Source organism: Hevea brasiliensis, chromosome 9, assembly GCF_030052815.1.
Source record: "Hevea brasiliensis isolate MT/VB/25A 57/8 chromosome 9, ASM3005281v1, whole genome shotgun sequence".
In the NCBI taxonomy this organism is placed as follows: domain Eukaryota; kingdom Viridiplantae; phylum Streptophyta; class Magnoliopsida; order Malpighiales; family Euphorbiaceae; genus Hevea; species Hevea brasiliensis.
The window spans coordinates 25,723,523-25,745,704 of NC_079501.1; the positions used below are offsets into that span (position 1 = coordinate 25,723,523).

The following is a 22,182-nucleotide window of genomic DNA, read 5'->3' on the forward strand; positions in this document are numbered from 1 at the left end:
CAGAAGATAAAATATATAAGTAGGTGTGTTTTATAAATAAATAAATAAATAATTAATAATATTTAATAAATAGGTTCCGAGTTTCGAGAGAAGTCTCTTTTAGCTTTTTGGAGTTTTGCAAGAGAATTTTGCTTCTTCTCCTTTAATAATATTTAGACATTTTCTTCTTTCATTTTTACCTCAATTATCTAGAATAGTCGCCATTTTTCTTTATTATTCTCTTACATAGTCGCACTTTTCCGTGAAATGGGCTTTTTGTGGATTGATTTTAATTTTATTGAGAGATGTTCTTTCTTAATTGAACTCAGTTTAAAAAAAAAAAAAAAAAGAAAATCTAGAACCCAAGTCACCGCTCTGGAACTTTCTGCTCCCTTCTCGACACCTCCTTTTCTATGTGTGCTTTATAAAACACCCAAAATTTGGACTCCTTAAATCTAACAGGCGAGTACTGCATCCCAACGATCAAGATACACTCCATCACTGAAAACATGGCATCACTGATTGCTCTAAGGAAAGCAACCGCTTCTGCTCTCTTCTCCAAGCTCATCAATCCTGTCCGCTCTGCCTCTGTGGCACCTTCTGTTTCTCGCTCCTTCAGCACTGAAACCCAGGTCACCAACTTTGGCGGCGACGATAGTGGCAACGTCGACGTTAATAGGCGCTCCTCTGATCGCAGCGTCTCTCGCCGCCGAGATACTTCTCGCAGTTTCTTCCCAGGTGGCTGTTATATATTTTAATTTAGTGCCTAATAACCTCAATTCATGTGAATTTTCTTTTTATTTACCTTTTCACTTGCACTTTATAGTATTAAAAAAAAAAAAAAAGATTACATATTCAGATTTTTTGGAATGATTCGCAGATGTGGTCGACTCATTTTCTCCAACGAGGACTCTGAGCCAGGTGTGGAACCTAATGGACCAGTTAATGGAGTACCCGTTGGGCGTGGGAGCCGGAGGTGGCGTTGGTGCGAGGCGAGGGTGGGACGTGAAGGAGGACGAGGAAGCTCTGTATCTAAGGATGGACATGCCAGGGCTAAGCAAACAGGACGTCAAAGTGTGCGTGGAGCAGAACACACTGGTGATAAAAGGGGAAGGGCCAAAAGAAAACGAAGAAGAAGAGAGTGGAAGAAGGTACTCAAGCAGGCTGGAGTTGCCTCGAAATCTGTACAAGCTCGATGAGATAAAGGGTGAAATGAGGAACGGTGTTTTGAAGGTGGTGGTACCAAAGGTGAAAGAACCAGAGAGGAAGGATGTCCATGAGGTTCAGATTCAGTGAAGCCGAGTTTTGTGAAATAATAACTTTGCTTTTGTACTTTGATTTAGTGAATAATAATGTTTGGTTTTGTTACTTTGCTGTTCCTGTAATTTATCAAAACGTTGCCGTATATTATTGTTATTGTTATTATTTTCCAAATGGTAAATGGGATTTCATTGCCTAAGAGTTCATAAAATTTTAGGGCTCAAAGCCCAAGTACATGAAGCACCTGAACCAATTCCAGTTCACCTAATGGGGTAACAAATAAAAAAAAAAAAAAAAACCTAGCAACTCCTAAGCTTAGCTGTCCAAAATCAAACCCAAAGGACCCAAATCAAACCTGTACTATTCGAGTTATCCAGTCGACAGGGGGGAGCTGGCAACCACAAATTGCATTGTTGCAGGCTTCCTAGCTTCATTGGGCCTCTCCGACAATGGTTCAGTAGAAAGAACACCCATTACGCTCTCCAACAGTGGTTCAGTGGAAAGAACACCCATTACGAACCATCAACGCCACTACAAAACAACCCAGCCAGGAATTATTTGATGCCTAAGAAACTTTGGCCACAGGCAGTGACCAGTGAGGAAAGCGGAAAGGTAAAGCTCATTGGTGATTTCATTTTCTTTTAACCGTTGAGGGTCAACAATAAACATTGTGGCTGGTGGAAATACTCGAGTTATCAATCTCAAAACTAAACCAGGCGACTCTCTTACATGCAAAAAGATCTTTATGTCTTGTATCCAAAGCTATCCCATGGTGGAAAAGAAAGACTTTGAAAGCAAATCTAGATCCTTCTTCTCTGCTTCAGACAGTAAAATAAGGCGGATGAATATCCAACATCGTGCTTTGACTTCAGACAATAGTGAAATCTTACCTTATCTTGATGCTGTTTTAACATTGGTAGTAGGAAAAAATCTTAGACTCATTTTCGAAGGGGATGAATCTCATTTTATTGATCATTTAGTGAAGCAAATTGTAGAAGATCGAAACTTATAAAGAATTCATTTGATCATCAAGTTGCATCTTCAGTTTTGTTATTTAATAGCATCTATCATTCTTTCCAACTTTTCAACGAATGCTCTTTATTATCTCATGAAACTCAAGGGGCCTATATGAGGTGTCCAGAAGAAATCTCATTTGATGAGCTTGATTGTTTTGCCTTAAGGTTGATGTAAAGTCTATAACAGAGCCAGAGTGAATTTGTATCATTTTCCATGATTCACCAAATATGAAGCTTTTATGATTTCCATTGGTTAGCAATTGAATTAATTGAAAGTTCGGAAGGCATCATGGCATGTTTTGGAATAAGTAGTTCTTAATCCATTTGCTATAAAATCTTTTTTAATTCTTTTTTTTTTTTTTTAATCTCCAATTCCTCTTCCTTTGACAGACAAATATCTTCCACTTATTAATTATTATCATTGATTAATTATTATCTCAATCATGAATTACATAAATATAATTTAACATATTCTATGATTACTTAATTTAAAATAAAGTAAAATTAGTTCGTTGCAAAAAATAATTAAGATGATTTAATGAAATTTTATAATTCATCGCATTAAATTCCTGTAAAATAATGCTTTATTTCGTAAAGTAATCAATTATAAAAAATTTATTAATTTAAAAAAAATAATTTTTTTCACATAAAGAATATATATAATAAAAAATATTATAAATAAAATTAAATAAGTTATACCTATTTAGCATTTCATTTCAACATCTATTATTTTAATTAAAATTTAAAATATTAAAAAAATATAACAATTTAAAATGTAAAAGAAATTTAGTTTTTTTTATTATATTAATAAATTTTTCCTAATTGATTACTTTACAAAAATTTAATGAAATGAATTATAAAATTTTATTAAATCATTTTATTTTTCATAACAAAATAATTTTATTTTGTTTTAAACCAATACTATCATATAATTTGATTGATTTATTTATTTATTTTTATATTTGATGCAGCTTCATTTCATATTTTTCTTTTCTGCTGGATAAGGATGATCGAACAGTACACTACGCATTGCAGCTAGCGATGCATTGGCTTTAATTTTTAAGATGGGAAGTTTAGAAAAGTTTACTGCTGAAGCTCAATGTTCCACTGAAGGCTCAATTCAAGAAGGAAATAAATCTCGGGAAGGATTTACACACATACAAGGACTGAAAGCTAAGATCCTAAACCAATTAAGAGACATTTTTGCAGAGGCAGGTGGAAAAAAGGATCCACCAAGAAAGATCTTAGCAAAATTTATTTAAGGATGCCTTGGAGTTTCTTGAGGCATTAAACTACCAATTTATTTTTCCCTCATTTTCTTAGATTCATTCTTTCTTTGGGCCTTTGTGATTATGTTTCTTCGTGTTTTGTTAGTATGGTTATTCTCCTGAAACCTCAATGAAGATTGGAGGAGATTCACTGCAGACATCTACATGGGTCTCAACTGATACAGGTTGAATGATTATTTATTATATGAATGGAAATTTTCAGTTGGAATTGTGAATACTTTCTATTCATTTTTTTTTTAACATAGGAATATCATATAATAAATTTATGAATATATCTTAAATCTTCTGTTCAAGAAATGAATTACAGTGCAGCATATAGAAAAAAAAAAAAAAAAAAGCCCGTAATTTTTGTTTATAAGAAGGCAAATGTATTAACAAAAATAATAAAATAAAAGATAAAACTTAAAATAAAAAAAAATTAAAATGCAAATATGCTTTTATCATTTCAAAGTACATGCAAAAATAATAAAGTGTCTTATAAAAGTACTATATTACATATTTAATGAAATTTTTTATTTTTTTATGTCTAATTATATTTTATAGTCAATTTTAATAATATATATTTATTAAAATATAAAACAAAACTATTTTATTAATAATTTATTCATATAATTTTTATAATTATCAGCGCATAAAGTAAGAATTCGAATAATTATAAATAAAGATATATACACCAAATAATATCTTTAAATTTTACATTTCATAATTTTAAAAAACTACACTAATATTACTCAGTTTAATCTTAATATTATGTTTGGGAAGGGAGGAAAGTAAGAGGGGAAAGAAAATGTGAGAGGAAAATAAATTTATTTTCCATTATTTTGTTTGGATTGAATAGAAAATAAATGAGGAGGGAAAATATTTGAGGAAAAATAAAAATATTTTATCTTTTTCTATTTTCTTTCGAAAATGAGAGGAAAGTAGAAGAAAAATATTTAAAAATATAAAAATATCCTTATATTTAATAATTTTTTTTAATTTAAGAATAAAATTATAATTTTACTATTCATAAAACAACTTTTCCTTTAATATTTTTCTCTTCCAATCTAAACAAGGGGAAGAAAATAATTTTTATTTTCATTCCTTATTTTTCTATTTTTATTTTCCTTTCCTCTTTTATTTTCCTTCCCCATCCTAAATACAGTGTAAATCTTAAAAATTATGGTAAAATTTACGTAAAATTTATTATTATTGTATGAATATTAATTTTATTGTATAATTTTTCTGCGAGTTTTCAAGTGGGAAATTTTAGGAGAGAAAACACAAGGTCACAGGCACGTGTATAGTATCCCTCGTTATCCGTGTCTTTTTTTCCAAAGTCTACTGTGTAGATAGAAAACAGCTGGACTGCAAGGTTTACCTATCCAAATCTTACTTGGGCTATTGCAAAATATATCTGTGTCTCTATCACTCTCCGATTCTCGTCTCCATGGCTAGCCGAGTTTTCAACCTTCTTACTCCTCATTCTTCAGGTGTCCTTCAAAATTTCTTCACTTTTACAATTTCCCTTTCTGTTGCTTCACATTTTTTTTAATCTCTTGTTTTGTTGTTGTCATTGCTTTTGTTTTGCAGATAGGTTTCATGCAAGGAACAATCAATTCCAAATGAATGGAACAAAAGGGTTTTTTGAGGTCCAGATCTTGGACAAAAATCATCTGTATTGGAGGTTGGATCTTCCCGGAGTTTCTAAGGAACGCTTCCTCTACGCAATCGATAAAGAAAAGAAATTGATTTCTATTGAAGGAGAAGCATTGAAGGAATCTGAACATGAAGAGGGGGGTCGCAGCTATGGCGCTTCCTTTACACTTGTCTGCAACTGCTGTGAGATCTCTAACGTTAAGCACGATGTCAGAGATAGGGTGCTGAGGATGACTCTTCAGAAAGTCAGAATCAAAGACGCTCAGAGAGAGTGCTATCAAGGTGATTTTTCCCCCTGGCCTGTTGTGATCTATAGCCCCATTTCTCTCTCTCTCTCTCTCTCTCTCTCTGAGTTTTAGCTAAAACGTTTGCTTTTATTGTGTTTGTAGGAGATGGAAATGAAGTTCCTGGTATACATTCAACTTTATATATCCCTTTTTGGTTATGCATGTTGCTCTATACTTTGCACTATCTTTTGATTACTTGAGATCGATTTATGCTTTGTGTTTCTCACTAATGGGTCTAGTTATACTATACAAGTACATAAACATAGTAGTGTAGTATTGTGTAATATGTACACATCATTTTTCGTTTCTGTTATGCATACTTGGTTTACAAGTGTGCATTTGATTCTATAATATTTTAGCATGGGTGGTTGTCTTCATTCTCCACTGTTTTTTATGTCTTGGTTGATTTCTGTATTAAAATGTTTCTCATATCGGATCCCCATTCTATTGGTGTTTGTCACAGATGAAATTGAAAATCTTCATTCAGGTTTGTTTTCCATTTTTCCTTGTTACCGCTGTGCTTTTTAACAAATGGGCACGCTTAGTATACAAATTTTGATTTATTTTCACAGATGGATCTGGTAGAGCCGTAGAGGACCGCCCATATTTGTTAAAGGGATCAAGGGAGGCTTTTGAATCAATACTAACTGAGAACGGAGGTCTGTTTCTTAGGGTAGACATGCCTGGGGTTGCGGAAGAAGATGCTAGGGTTTGTGTGGTTGGTGGAAATGTCATATTCTTTGGCAAAGCCCTGAAAGTTATGGAGCATGATTCGAGTGGACGTGAGTACCTTGGCAGCGTCTCCTTGTTGCCCATGACCCCGATTGAAGGCAATATTGAGCATGCGATGAAGGATGGTGTTTTCAGATTGTCCATTTCACCTGTCTAATGTTGGATATTCATGATCTTACTCTTGTTATAGTCTAATTGGCAATAAATTTTTCAAATCATGGTAATAGAAAAAAAAATTACAAAATCAAGATGGAGAGAAATTTAATTTTCAAATTGGGGTTTCAACTTCTTATTGGCGAACAAGGCGTTCACCAGTATGACCAGCAAATTATGGACAAGTTCTCAAGTAATTTTTCTTTTAATATTAATTTTTTTTTAATTTTTTGATACATAAAAATATTTTTTGATGAATTTTGCATAAAAAAATACATGAAATCTAAAAAACAAATTGTGACCATTTTTCGCAATTGATAATGGCGAACAACTTGAGAGTTTGTCCATTGTTCATTAGTTACACCGGTGAACACGTTGTTCATTATTATGACCGGCAAACAAGAAATTGAAAATCCTAATTTGAAAATTAAATTTTACCCAATCCTGATTTTGTAAAATTTATTTCCTGGTACCATGATTTGAAAAATTGTTCCAAATTGGCCAACAGGTGTATATATATATATACACACTCGTCCAAGATAAGCAACTTAATTAGGTAACAAAGTAGAAATGTAATTCAAAGGTACCTGTTTGGCCAATTTAGAATATATATATATATTTATATATACTCGTCCAAGATAAGCAACTTAATTAAGTAATAAAGTAGAAATATAATTCAAAAGTACCTGTTTGGCCGGAATATATATATATATATATATATATATATATATATATATATGGGTGCGGTGCATCTAATATAACTTCAATCTCATATGAAATATTAAATATTTGAATTAAGATATGTACATAATTAATTAAATATGTATAATATTATTCTCTTATATATTTATAATATATATTTCAAACTATGTGCATATTTGATATCAAATATTACCTAATTTTTCTTTTTTATTTTTTTTCTTAATATTACGTACGAAAAGTATTTCGTTGGTAATTATCTATTATAAAAATTTATAGCTAAATTTTTTTTAGGTTTTTAAAATTTTTCTTCTTTATTCTTTCCTTAATATTACCTATGAAAAACTTTTCATTGGTAATTACCGACGAAAAAGTTTTCGTAGGTAAATTTTTTTTAGTTTTTTAAAATTTTTCTTCTCCATTTTTTTCTTAATATTACCTACGAAAAATTTTTCATTGGTTCGTTAGAATTTTTTTAAAAATTTTATTTTTTATTTTCTCCTTAATATTACCTACGAAAAGCGTTTCGTTGATAATTACCGATGAAAAAAATTTATAGTTAAAATTTTTTGAGATTTTTAGAATTTTTCTTCTTTACTTTGTCCTTAATATTACCTACGAAAAACTTTTCGTTGATAATTATCGACGAAAAAGTTTTCATAGGTAGATTTTTTTTTAATTTTTTAGAATTTTTCTTCTCCATTTTTTTTTAATATTACCTACAAAAAGCTTTTCGTTGGTAATTATCAGCGAAAAATTTTTCGTAAGTATTTTTTTTTTAATTTTACTTTATATTTTCTTCTTAATATTACCTACGAAAAGTATTTCGTTACTAATTACCAACGAAAAAAATTCATAGCTAAAATTTTTTGTGCTTTTTAGAATTTTTCCTCTCTAAGCATTTCGTTGGTAATTACCGACGAAAAAAATTCGTAGGTAAATTTTTTTTTAGTTTTTTAGAATTTTTCTTCTCTATTTTTTTCTTAATATTACCTATGAAAAGCTTTTACCAACGAAAAATTTTTCGTAGGTATTTTTTTTTTTAATTTTATTTTCTATTTTTTTCTTAATATTACTTACGAAAAGTGTTTCGTTGTTAATTATCGACGAAAAAATTTGTAGCTAAAATTTTTTGTGCTTTTTAGAATTTTTTTCTCTCTATTTTCTCTTTAATATTACCTTCGAAAAGCATTTCGTTGGTAATTACTGGTAAAAAAAAGTTGTAGGTATTTTTCTTAAAATAGAAAATATTCTATTTTTTTAAAATAGAAAATATTTTTTCTTTAATATTACCTACGAAAAGCATTTCATTGGTAATTACTGACGAAAGATTTGATCGTTTTTTTTTTATTTAGTCGCTAATTTTTTCACCACTGTTAGGCACCACTTTTACCTACGAAATTTCATCGTCGGTAAAATGTTTGTCGATAATTTTATCGGTAAAAATTAATTTAAAATTTATTTCTCTTTCTTCATCGGTAAAGCGTCAATAAATTACCAATGAAATTCTGTGATCGGTAACTTTCGTACTTATTTTTAACATTTATCGTTGTGGATGATGAAAATTATTCTTCTCTTTGTTGACTCAGCTCAGCTCGTACGTTTATGTAATGTATAGTGTTGCATGTATTCATGAATTTCTGCTTATTTTATACATTCTGAAATCAATATTATATGAATTAACTTTCACATCCATTTAAACTTTTATATTGTTCATAAATATAACGTAAATTAATTACATATATTTCATAGAAATTATGATTAATATGGAAGAGCGTATACATCCAATCATTTTATAATGCTAGTATTATATAAAATAATGATAGAGTTTGTTTAAAAGTATAGTTTATTTACTTTCTATTGATTAAATGTATATACATCTTATATTGTAAGGTGATTAATAAGTTGACAGTGAAAAATTAAGCGACAAAAATTTGAAATTATATTCACATTAATTACAATCATTCAATGAAAAGGAAAATTAAAACCATAGAATTGTGTATGCTATAACTCATTGTTAAGATTATGAATTTAATGTATAATTTGCAATTTGTTAATAGTAACATAAACTAATGGCACATGTACTAGAATTACAAATTGAGCCAAGCAACAAAGATAAAATGGCAAGGGGTAACAAGAAGTAGAAAAATTTGTTGGTCTAACAGGCTGCGGAATTGGCATCCTCAAACTGATACTTAAGGAAATGAGAGTGTTTTATAGACAAAAATTCTGTTTTTTTGTTTTCAGACTTTTTTTCCTATTAATGAAAATGGAATCTACATCATTTAATCAATAGCGAACTATAATTTTTATAATATAATATTAATTAATAAATTGATTTCTGTATTTTAAACTAGCTATTACGTTCTATAAATTTAAGATAAATGGGAGAGCTGCAAAATGAGCGATTTTCGGTTAACTAGTATGCAATATTGCGAATTAATTGGGAATTCTCCGCTCAAAAAAATTAATTGGGAATTTGTAAATTTACAAATTTCTATTCCTTTTTTTTTTTTTTATCAGATTTACAGGTGAGTGCTCTATCTCCTCTCCTATCCTATGAAACCAAATAAATTTCCATTAAACCATTCCACTTGATTTTTAGAGACTGACTCGTTATTTTATGCCAAATCACACTAGTGATTTTGTAGTTCATCCTTTAATCAAAAGAGGCCAACAGTCACCACTCACCAGTTCAACAAGTCTAGGACCAACTGAACCTTGTCATATGCATACGTAGATTGTATTTATGGAAGTACTTGCCGGCTATATGTACATATCAAGAGTCAAAATATAATCTCATTACTACTATCACGTCTTAAAAAGAGGATATGGTAGCATTTGTTGGATGTTTAATGCATATTTGCATGTTCAATTAAAAAAGGGTAGAATAGGTATAAACAAACATATTGCAGACACGAAACTTCGTACTTGATACGAAATGGAAGATCACAACCTTGGGCAATGGTAGACTTCTTCTACAGTACTTGAAACATGCAGTCAAAATTAAATTTCAGGAGAAAAGTTTCTGCAATGTGCTTTCAACTTCAGACATTAATTTACACCTATCTCCACTTCTACTAGCATCTCAATTCTATTAGCCCACTTGGAGCCGTCTAATCATAGCTGTTTTATTAAAATAACACACCCTACAAAATATTAGGTAAAATGTAAGACACCTTTGGCTCAATGGCTAACAATCATTTAGGCAATCCACTTGTTCAGGAAACATAGTCCACTTTGCAGCAATGCAAGGTACCTTGCCATGATCAATTCATACACTGGAATTCTCAACACCTCAGGACTCTTAAGAGAATTTCAACAGCTCCTATCCATGTAAAGAGATTCTTAACAATAATGCCACCTTCAATAGATTCTTAACAACTACATTTCTTCATTTTCTTCACAAACAAAGACATAGTGTTCTATTTTCTCCTTAAGTGGGTAAAACAATAAGCCTATACACCATCAACACAAAAGCTAGCACAAAAATTCTTCAGAATAAAGTGGAAAAAGAATGCAGCTGTTCTCTTATGTGGCTCTGGGATTACGTGGATATATTTATATATATTATCTGAATCACTAATTTACGTGTACAATAAGACTAAGAGTCAAACCAAGTAGAGTAGTCACCCATAATTCTGATTCACCAGCCTTGATCACCATAGCTGAGTTATGCACTCTTATAATACTTCCATTTAAATTGAGGCAAAATTCAATGATGATAAAAGAATCTTAAAGCAAAGACTTGGCTTGAAATTATCTAGTCCGTCCACAACCTACCTTCCATTTGAGAGGGGTTGCAATAAAAACACAACCATCAATTTACAAAAGTTGGCTCTGTCCAACGTCAATAGTTCAAGGTTCTAAAATTACATAAAACTACAGGAACGAGGCAATGGATCTAGTAGTGTTTCCAAGACATAGACTTACAAAGCCACTATTTACTTTGTGAATGCAGGTCAAGACAGTAATAGATACCATATAGATGCAACCACTCCTCAAATGTAGAACTACTTCCCAAAATGTTATCAGATAAGTTAACATAAGCCTAAAACAAGCAGGCTAAGTATCACCAGAGATTCATTGGCCATATATATGACACAGCTGAAGGCTTTATATTTTGATTCTTTTCAGTTTTTCTAAGGGTATTTAGAACACAAATGATAAATTCTCAAAGCAGCATGTAGAACAGACTAGAAAACACCAAATGAAGCCTAAAAGGCTCTTACACTAGACAAAAAAGATAGCAATGCAACTACAAACAATATATCAGGATCAACAATCAAATTAATATGCTGACCGAGAGACCAAATTTCATGCTTATAAACCTTTAAAACGAGACAAAATACATTAATATAATAAACACTTCAATAACCTCACCTCCTGGAAAACATTCCACTCCTAAAACCAGTTCTATCTCTCTGCTTCTTCTCCAACAATGCCCGTTCCCTCTCTTTTTCCTGCTTTTCCCTTTTCAATCTTTCCTCTCTTAGTTCTTCCAATGTCTTCTTGCCACTCTTCTTCATAACCTCCTTCCCTCTCATCGACCCATCATCTTCATCCTTCTCATTCACATTATCACTGCGTCTCTCAAGGTACCAGGGCAACTTAACTCCTTTTCCGGCAACCCCATAACCCAACCTATACTTCTCATCCTCAGCAGTCACAACTCTCACCTCCTCTTTCTTCATCTTCTTCTTTCTAAACCCATCCCTCTCAGCATCCCCTTCTTTCTCCAATCCCTTAACTGGGTCAAAAATCTTGATCCCTTCAAAGAGATTAATGTGGTTGGACTTGGGTTCTGATTGCTCTGGCTTTGGCTCTGGCTCTGGCTCTGGCTCTGGCTCCACTTCTGGTTTATTTAGCGGAAGCAAACCACGAGCAGTCCGTAGCTGCTCAAGGCGAAACTCAGCATCGCGCTTTCTTGACTGCTCACGCTTTAATTGCTCTTCTCTAGCGGCGGCTTCCTCATCTCGCCGGACTTTTTCTCTATTCTCATAGTTGTATACATTCCACCGCTTTTGAGGAAGGATGTTAAGACCTCCATGACCTCCCATAACTGCTTAATTTGCGTTTCACCTGCTCAATAGAAGGGGCTTTAGAAATCTGAATTAACAGAACCACTAAAAGTAATAGACAAAAACAACAGGATATGGGACAGATTGAAAAACTCGAAGAGAGATGATAGCTGACGTGTTTAGGTATTTAAATGCCTAATTTCGTTTCTTCCTCACTAATATGTTTAATCGATTAAAATATTTATTAAAAAAAAAAACATAGTTGAACCGTCAAGAATATATACACACGGTTGAAGCTGTTGAAGTAAGGCTAAGAGTGGGTCTACACTATCAATCGCAAAATGGCTGGGTGATGTTATTTTACACCAGACCCAAAAACTGCAGACAAGTCTGGTTCTAGGCAGAGTTAATCCTTGAATCTTGATCAATTCCAAATGAGGAGTATGGTACTGGTATCACAGGTTTGGCATCTTCAAATCCCTTATCCTCTAGGAAAAAAAAGGTGAAAGCACAGATATTGAAAAAGTTAGCACTCACATGATTAAGATTCCTTAATAATATGGATCATTACAAGATTAAAACATTAGTTTTGAATATTGAAGAAAAAGGTTAGCATATAGCCAGGCATGAAAAACACAGAAACCATGTTATTATTGACGGAAATGGACAAGTCGAGCAGCAACTTCTACATAGAAATTCATACAACTTAAAATTCAGAAATCTTTAGGAGACCCATAGAATTTGGTTTACAATGAAACCATAGTAGTAAACCCAATTGCACAAAATAACCAAGAAGAGTAAAGTAGCAGAAATCGAAAATTTACAGGTCCATGATCCTTTAACCAAACTTGTATGCGTCTCTCGACATCATCAGGGAAATATGTGATAATCAAAATTCCCAATGACGGCCTAGCTTTCTATCTCCATGAAGTTAGGGGATTATCTAACTAGGTTTCTAGAACAATGTTTTACCGACATCTGAAAAACAGAAAGCGAATTCCCATGAGCTTGTGTGCTTTCCATCACAAATACTCAAACTCTTCACAACCATTAAAAACCCAGATTCTTCTATCCATTACAAAATCAAAATTTTCTCGTTTCTTGAGGAAACCATGTAACAAAAATTTCATAATCAAATAGCACACACAAACAGATCATAGACGCATCAAATCTATGGAAAACGCGAAGAAATCATGTAACAAATAAGGCCACAAAAGAGAAGAGAGCGAGAGAACTTACAGAAGCCTAGAGGAGCTCAGGAACAGGATCGAAGAGAGGCGGACGGTAAATAATATAAGGATGAAACGGAGGAGCTCGCAGCAATGGGAGACGAGGAACCGACTCAGGTAGAAACAAGAGCCCTATTTTTGTCAAATAAAATTTTTAGTATTACAATTCATTAATAAATCATTAAATTGTATTAAAATTGATAGTATTTATATTAATTATAATGAATTTCATAATTTATTTCAAGTGCTTGAAGGATTAAGAGTACTCATATGTACAGACAAAAAAAAAGTATTAGCGTGACTTGAATTAATTAAATTTAGAATTTATTTAATTTAATTATTAAATATAATTAATATTATTAATTGGTAATTAATTTATATTAAATTTTTAATAAAATTATATTTAATTATTTTTATTAATATGTAAAATGATTAATAAGAATATATATTATATAATTTATTTTATTATTTAAATAAATATAAAATTATAAATTATTATATTATATTATTTATTTTATTATTAAATTAATATATTATATTATTTATTTTATTATTAAAATAAATATGTAATTATTAATATATCGTATAATATTATTTTATTTTTGAAATTAAAAAATAATAATTTAAAAATTATATAATTTTAAAAATATAAATAAAATAATAAAATAATAATTATTATTATTATTAATAAAAAAATTTATAATTAATTTTAAATATTTAGATATAAATAAATATTTTATATTTTATATTATTAATAAAAAAATATTTTAAGAAATACAGTTAATTAAAATATTAAAATTATAAATAGAAAAGGTAAGAATATTAATAATATTAATTTTTAAATTAAATAAAAAAATAATATAATTAAAATAAAAAATAAATTAAATCAGCTACCAGCTGATAATAAAAAAATAACTTTAAAAATAGAGCTGATACAAACTGTAATTGATGGGTATCATATCAGTTATCATCAGCAATCAATTTTATTTTTTTAAACTTGTCAAATACTTTAATTCATTTATTTAAATATCTATCAGCTATCAAATTTGCACCAAACAGATAACCCAAATACCCCTTAATAATATAAAATGTTGATTCCATTAAATTATTTAAAGTCATTAAAAATTTTAATTATTGATTTATTTTATCTTTTTCTTTATTAAAGATAAGCGATAATACAATTTGCTCCAATTAAATTATTTTAGGTGGACCGATAAAATTAAAAGAGAAATTTTACATAAATTAGAATTGAAAAGGGAAATTTCAAGTGCAAACATCAATTTCTTTCCTTTAACAAAGATAGTTTTTCTTTTAACATGCGTTGCATGTTTTTTTATATTAGATGTATTTTTAATATAATTTTTTATTATAATATTATATTATTTTTTAATATAATATTATTATAATAAATTAATTATTATTATTATAATAATATAATACTTTTTCATTTTCTTAATATGTATATTTTTAGATTAAATTAATAAAAAAATATATCAATAAAAATAAAAAATTATAGATGTGTAATTTATAATGATGATTTTATTGTTATAACATAATTTTATAATTGTAAGTGTTTTATAAATATATAAATTTAAATATTTATGATTTTATTAATTAATATATTTTCGTATTAAATTTTTTCATTATAAAGTGATGAGTTTATTAAAACTAATTAAGTTTTTAGTATTTATAATTTTTATAAAATATATATAATTAATGTGAAAAATATAAATTTTTTCCAATACTTTTTTAAGAGTTTATATATATAATAATAAAATAAATTCTATTTAATACAGTTTTATATAATGTTGATATTTTTTTATTTCCAGTTATGTTGACCTTGTGTAGTTCAAAATGAGCATTGATTTTGATGATAACAAAACTCAACTAAAATCTATCTAACTCAATTTTAAGTGATTTGTAGATTCTTTCTCTTATTCATGAAAAACCATTGAGGTTGCATTTAAGGAAGAATGACACTCAAAGGTAACTCAAGATGAATTTAAGTTGAGAAAGAATAAGGCTATGAAAGCTAAGGCTCAAGTTGAAGTTATGAAAGTCATAAAGTTCAGAATTGAGTCCTAGAATTTATGTAAAAATAATAGATGAGAGTTTTAGTCAATTGGAATTCAAAATTAATTTTTCTTTTAATTACTTTATAAAATTTTCTCTCATCATAACCTTGAATATTTTTATTGGAATTAATGTTTTTCTTAAGGTTCAAATCAGATTTTTAAAGATTAAAATTTTTCTGAAAATTTGAAACAGGCATTTGAAAAAATTAGTTTGCTAACTTATTTGCTAAAATATTAGTTTACTAACCAGTTTGCTGCTGTTACCAAAATTCTATTAGTTTGCTAAATGATCAGAATTACTCTGGTTCGTGCAAAAGGATAAAATAATGGCTATTTCACCTAGAATAATATCTGCAACGTTCCAAAAGGATTTTAAACAATCTAAAATAATTTAGGATTATAAATACACTCTCTTCACTTCATTTTACACTTAATGAAAGCTTAGAATTGCTCTGCAACCTTGAAATTTCATTTATTACTTTCATTCAAGTGCCTTAAAGTGTTTGAGCTACCATTGACAAATCAACTCATCTCTTTTTTATAGTTTAATTTGTATTGAGTGATATTAAGTGTTAAAGCATTAAATTGCATTTAAGAGAGGTTGTACAAGCACCTATTGCAACTTGTGGGTGTGAGTGCTTGGGATAGCACTTGTTAGGGTTTCAAGCTACCATTGAAAAGGATTCCCATTGAAGAATTTGTGTCATGACCCAACCTATAGGCCGGACCGGCATTAGGACCTGGGCCAGCCTAAAGCCCCCGAGGCCCGTAGTAAGCCTAATTATTCATCAACCCAACTCTATGGCCCATTTGGGCTCAATTTCAAGAATTCAACCGGACAGAGTCCGCCCATCAAATGGACCTTATAACGGGGAGTTTTTTATTCACCCGACCTGTAAACACAATATATAATCAATTGGGGAGCTCAGCTCACCCTCCACATACTCAAATGTCATAAAAATAAATGGGAGCTCGGCTCCCTCATCCAATCCAACATACATGCATATAATAAGTTTACAGGTCCAATATGGTAATTATATTACAGACCCAAATCAAATAAATATTTCTAACACATGCGAAAATTCTAGGAGTTAACAGAATTACACAAACATAAATAAACAACCTGCGAAGAAGAAAAGTAGGTTAACCACAACAATAATCCTCCTGTAGCCTGAAAAAATAATGAACAGGAGTGAGCATTCGACTCAGAGAGTAAAATATCAATTTTAACCATAATCTCTATAACTATCTAAAGCTAATGCACCCTGTAGAGTGAAATGTAACATCGTCATAAATTTCATACAAATCACGTCAAAAAGGCAATTTGGAGCACTCACACACCCAACACTGTCAAACAATACATATATGGGAGCTGATCCCCTATACAGCCCTCTTAATCCAACCTGTGCCAGCGAAGAACTCAAGTCGGACTTTCGCTTAATAAACCAAATCGGGGTCCCAGAGAAGAACTCAAGCCGTGTCTACCCCGAAGGACCGGGTCCCAGCGAAGATCTCAAGCCATGTCTACCCATCCTGTCCATAGCCAACACCATACCACACGCATGCTAACTCACGCACACTGCTCCAAATTACCACAACAACATCCATGGCAGTTTAACAGTTGTGAATGCAACATAAAATGTGCCTAGAGTTTAACTACATAGATACATATTTATAAATGATGCATAGGCATGCTTGAACATATAATAATATTGAAATTACAATTAAAATTAATATTTTATTCACAGACTCAACCGAAGTCACTGTGGCGGTTGGACGGTGGAGAAAGGCTGTCCCGGCTCACCTGACAATTTATTTATAATTATTTAATACAATTGACTCAATACAAACCAAGAAAAGACCAAATACGTCCTAAGTCGTGCCGAAAATCCGGCAGAGTCTCCCCTATACCTAGGACCTACCCAACCTGCAAAAAGGCTTAAAACACACTTCTATATCCACAAACCATATATCCACAACTCAATCACATCACACAGCCCCTCCTGGGCCCATCCAAACAGTCATCAATTTCAATATGTAAAATTACAGTTTAGTCCTTATAACTGACTTTTTTTGCAAAAACTACCCATAAGCTCTAAAAATTCTAAAACTTTGCCCCGCGGTCCTTAGCAATATTTCTAAGCTAATGCAAAAAGAATCATAAATTTCTAAGCTACTATGAATATTTTATGGATTTTTAATCCCATTCAAGCACTAGAAAATTAAGAAAAAGTGAGATTCGGGTTTACCTATGCCGATTATGATCTCGGAAAAGCGCTCGGGGCATTTAACAACGGTGGGGTAGCCAAAATCTCGATCCAATTCTAAGACTTTATTTTTTTTTCGGTAACCAGTCTATCTGGTTGGAAATTCACAGACCCAGGCAACCGTCGAATTTCCACGAATTGAAGGTACCTACACGAAGCCCACAACACGGGGGTTAGTATATAATTTTTACAGAATTTTTTAAGCTCATTTAATGCTCGGAAAAACACTACGAAGTTTCGTAGGACCCACCGAAAAACGGTGTCGAAAAATTTTAAAATTTATATTGCCGCTAAGCTCTCAAAGACTGAAGTGCTCTGATACTCTCGGTTTTCTCATGAGGTTCACGGTTTACGAGAAATCTAGCTCAAAAGTCGAAATGGGCTAAAATTTCCTGGAAAAAAATTGGACAAATCGCTCTAGGAATTTTGGTGTTCTTGGTATTTATGGAAAGCTCTCGAGGTGTAGATAGTGTTTGACATAAGACTCGGCCTAATCGGTGGCCGAATCGGCCTGATTTTGGCCGGGAAGGTGAGGCATCGCGCTGCGCGTCACGTGGCTTCACACGCATTTTTTTCGGTGTTCCAAGCGGCGGCCGGCGAAGAGGGAAGGGCGAGGTTGCGCCCCAGCAAGGTGCGGAGGCTGGGGTGGCGGCTGGCCGGAGTGGGGAAGAGGGAGGAGAGAGAAAACGAGAGAGAGAGGAAGAAGGGTCGAGACGCGCGGGGAAGAGAAGAAGAAGAAAAGAAAAGGCTGATCCGATTCGATCGGTCCGATCCGGTCCAGTTTGATTCGGGCGGTCCGATTCATGATACAAAATTTTGAATTTTTACTTTGCCTTGGGACTGAAAACAAGGCCCAAAAATTTCGAAAAAATTCTAGAAAACTCAGAAAAATTCGTAGGGTTCAAATATATTTTTAGTTTTGTCACATGATTTTTAAATTAATTTTTAAAAATCATCAAAGTTTTATATTTTTGGGAAATCAAACCCGATTTCTAAAATTCGAAAAATTTCAAATAATTTCCTAAAATTTAATAAAATATTAATATTACTCATAAAATAATAAATTAAAAATTTGGGGTGTTACAATTTGTAAAAGGCTTTTGGTTTCTTGCATTTAAAAAAGCAAATAGTGAATAGAAAACTCAAAGAGGATTATTTGAAAGAGTAGATGTAAGCTAGTTAAGCCAAACCATTATAAAATCATTGTGTTTAATTTCTCTAACCTTAATATCTTTACTTTTATGCAATTTATTTTTTATGTATGATATTGAATGTTGAATGATATTGATGATGGATTGAGTTGATATATTTGAAGATATATTGATTAAGTTGAGAAATTGGTTGATTTCTTGTGAAGCATGTTGTGTTGAAAATTGCTATAAATATTGATTGAGGTTTGAATTGCAATTTAGGAACACATTCTTTAAACACATATCAATTCCACTACATATAAGAGCACCGCTGAACAAAATCATAATTTTTCATTAAGCTACAAGTAAGAATTGAAAAATTATTTAAGTCCAATTCACCCCACCTCTTAGACTATTTTGGGATAACAAGTTATTTTCAAATATATATTTTTTTTAATTTTACTTGATAAAATTAATTGTGTACCTCCATATCAACAAGTAATAATATTATTAATTTTTATTTGATATATAATATTTTACATAATTGTATAGAAAAAAATTTTAAAAATAAGATTGACAAATATATTAACTAATAAATTATTTATAAATAATAAATTAATAATTGAAAGTTCCTTTTTATATAAAAAGTAAAAAAATTGATGTTAATAAAATAAATAATACTTACGTTATTATACTATTATCTTTAATTAAAATAATTATAGCAAAAAATATATAGATAATTATTCGGTTTACTTCAAACTAACTTGTAACATCTTTTTAAATTAAATTTTTTATAATTATTTTTTTAGAAGTATACGTTTAATTTCAATAAAAAAATATTAAATTCAAATAAATAAAAATTGTATTAAATGATATTATGTATATATTCATATGCAAATTATACTTTTTTTTTGAATTAAAATATTAATTTATATTTATATTTAAACATAAATTTATCAAATTGAAATAATAATTCTATATTCAAAGTATGATTTCTAATTTTGTTTATAAGTATTTACTATTTATCAAGTTAAAATAAGGATATAATATTATAAAATAAAAATCATTATATTTTACTTGATATACACATATTAATATTTTTAAACTTTTAATAATTTACTATTTTAAAATAAAAAAATTAATATTATAAATTTTAATTATCCTATTAATTATATTAATTTTATAATTAAATTCAAGTCTAACATATTAGATTAATTATTCATTTTTAAATTTATTTATTTAAAATTTTTTTCTTATATATATAATTTTTATATATTTTTTGCACAATAATTACATATCATTTAAAAATTAAATTATATATATTTTGTATAATAATTACATATCATTTAAAAAATTTTGATTCATACAGCTTTATTATATATTACATATTAACTAAATATTGTTTATAAATCAACAAATATAAATATTTTATAACATTTTTTCGTTATCATATACTTTTTTTTCTTAAAAACACGGTATGTAGATATTAAAAATATATATAATATCAATTATTTGAAACACAATCCAAGGGTAAAGTTTATCATCAATCACGTTTTTTTAAATAAATACAATTTTATTTAATCTAAAGTTATTTGTCAAATTAAAAAAAATTATAGTAACAAAACTTATTTTAATCATTATAATTATTAAGATTTTAATGTTTAAATATTATAAAAATTAAGAGTATTTTTATTTGTTCAAAATTTCACCTATCATTTGTATTAGTATTAATTTAAATATTTTTGCCTGTTAATAATTTATTCAGTGTTAAACAATTAATAATGACATACTGTTAATATTGATTACCTTTAATTCAAAATCAATAATAAGTATTAAGATTGATCATTGATGCCAAAAAGAAATTATAGAAAACCTATCATACTCATTAAGAATTATGAAAACTTAAAATATAAAAGTTAATCGTATAATCATAATAATCATATTAATATTTATACATATGCTTAAGACTATATTTATTAGTTAGAATTTATAGAATTTTTTAAATTAAAAGTATTATTTCTACTTTAAAATTTTATAAATTGATATTGTGATATAAATATATTTTTTTAAATAATTCAAAATATTAATTTTGATATATTTTAATTAATCTTTTTAATATGAATCTTTAATAAAAAAAAATTTATATTAAAAAGTAGCAATTCAATAAATTTAAGATTATGTAGCTCATATTTTTAAAAAAATATACATATAATTTGTAAATATTATGATTATTTATTTTTTAAATACATTTTCATATATAAATGAGGTATTATATTATTAAGTAATATAAAAGTTGAAACTTATACATTTTAGAAAAGTTTATATTTGTGAGTTTTTTAATTTAGGTAAGTGAAAAATGTTATAAATTTTAATAGAAATAATTAATTTAGAATACAAAATTAATATTATAATTATTTTAAGTGTCAAAAAATTAATTTAAAAATTGAAAATATTTTTATCCTTTGATAATTTCGTCTTTCCATTTATACTTTTGTAGATTAAAATAAAAAAAAAGTTTAAATAGAATATTTAAATAATAAAAATTGAATTAAATTGAAAATTTTAATTTTTTTTAATTTAGATGATTTTTAAGCACTAATATTATTTAACTCAATAAAATATAATTGTCATTAATTAGTTAAAAAAAAAGAGTAGCCTTTATCTTTGTCGGTTGTTATATTCTTTGTTATAATCAATAACTTAAAAAAAAAATTCAGAAGTAAAATAAAATTATATATAAGAAATAATTATAAAATAAAATACACTAATTTAAATATAAAATAAATTAAATTTATAAATAGAATTTTAATTGCTTTAGAATTACTTATCAAATCAAAATAAGAAAAAAATAATTTACCCTATTCTATTAAATAAGTCGATATATTTTAAAAAATATATATATATACGATTTTTTTTATGAATTTTTTTATTGTAAACAATTCTTTTTTATAAAAATTTATTTAAATTGCAGTAACAAACTTAATAAATAAATGGAAGTTAAGAATAAATAGGATTAAGAATTTTAAATTTATATAAACTCTAAAACTCATTTAAATAATAAGAGAAAATATATTTATAAATAATATAAAAAATTAAGAATATTTTTCTTTTAAAATTTCACCCCCTCATTCTCACATTTATATATATTATTGATATAGATAAATTATAGATATGAATAGGTATAGATTATAAATAAGCTTATTTGAAAAATATGGCAAATTTGAGTCATAATAGACTGAGTTTATTTAATCTTACTACTACTTGACTTCATTTATTTTGCATTGAGTGCGCCTTTCATCTAGATTCATATACTTTTGATATGCACTTTAATTAATTCGATACAAATCTTAATAAAAATATTTAATCTAATAATTATTAAACACGTTTTTATATGAGTTCAAACACAT

General features: G+C 28.8%; 3 protein-coding genes across 5 annotated transcripts; 2 read left to right on the forward strand and 1 right to left on the reverse strand.

Annotated features, from left to right (window-relative positions):
- Positions 1-314: 314 nt before the first annotated feature.
- LOC110667602 (small heat shock protein, chloroplastic-like) lies at positions 315-1,395 on the forward strand. Its single transcript, XM_021828497.2, has 2 exons — positions 315-717; positions 860-1,395. Exons 1-2 carry the CDS (start codon positions 489-491, stop codon positions 1,273-1,275), a joined length of 645 nt encoding a protein of 214 aa, XP_021684189.2. The 5' UTR covers positions 315-488; the 3' UTR covers positions 1,276-1,395.
- Positions 1,396-4,897: 3,502 nt separating this feature from the next.
- On the forward strand, positions 4,898-6,474 carry LOC110637633 (putative 57 kDa heat shock protein). Its single transcript, XM_058154171.1, has 5 exons — positions 4,898-5,016; positions 5,117-5,464; positions 5,572-5,592; positions 5,933-5,956; positions 6,042-6,474. The coding sequence occupies exons 1-5, from the start codon at positions 4,974-4,976 to the stop codon at positions 6,356-6,358; spliced, it is 753 nt and encodes a 250-aa protein (XP_058010154.1). The 5' UTR covers positions 4,898-4,973; the 3' UTR covers positions 6,359-6,474.
- Positions 6,475-11,250: 4,776 nt separating this feature from the next.
- On the reverse strand, positions 11,251-13,473 carry LOC110637634 (uncharacterized). Of its 3 annotated transcripts, none has more exons than XM_058153556.1 (3): positions 13,314-13,466; positions 12,363-12,562; positions 11,251-12,135 (listed from the first exon to the last, which is right to left on the reverse strand). In XM_058153556.1, exon 3 carries the CDS (start codon positions 12,111-12,113, stop codon positions 11,433-11,435), a length of 681 nt encoding a protein of 226 aa, XP_058009539.1. In that variant the 5' UTR covers positions 12,114-12,135; positions 12,363-12,562; positions 13,314-13,466; the 3' UTR covers positions 11,251-11,432. The 3 variants fall into 3 exon arrangements, with proteins under 3 accessions (XP_058009539.1, XP_058009536.1, XP_058009537.1); XM_058153553.1 differs by having other exon boundaries at positions 12,359-12,562; XM_058153554.1 differs by lacking the exon at positions 12,363-12,562 and having other exon boundaries at positions 13,314-13,473.
- Positions 13,474-22,182: the final 8,709 nt, after the last annotated feature.

Excerpts from the sequence above, each read along its gene's own strand:
- LOC110637633 (XM_058154171.1), top strand. The coding sequence starts at position 4,974 with ATGGCTAGCCGAGTTTTCAACCTTCTTACTCCTCATTCTTCAG. Across the intron at positions 5,465-5,571 it reads TCAGAGAGAGTGCTATCAAG|GAGATGGAAATGAAGTTCCT; the intron begins GTGATTTTTCCC and ends TTGTGTTTGTAG. Across the intron at positions 5,593-5,932 it reads AGATGGAAATGAAGTTCCTG|ATGAAATTGAAAATCTTCAT; the intron begins GTATACATTCAA and ends TGTTTGTCACAG.
- LOC110637634 (XM_058153554.1), bottom strand. The coding sequence starts at position 12,113 with ATGGGAGGTCATGGAGGTCTTAACATCCTTCCTCAAAAGCGGTGGAAT.
- LOC110667602 (XM_021828497.2), top strand. The coding sequence starts at position 489 with ATGGCATCACTGATTGCTCTAAGGAAAGCAACCGCTTCTGCTCTCTTC. Across the intron at positions 718-859 it reads TTCTCGCAGTTTCTTCCCAG|ATGTGGTCGACTCATTTTCT; the intron begins GTGGCTGTTATA and ends AATGATTCGCAG.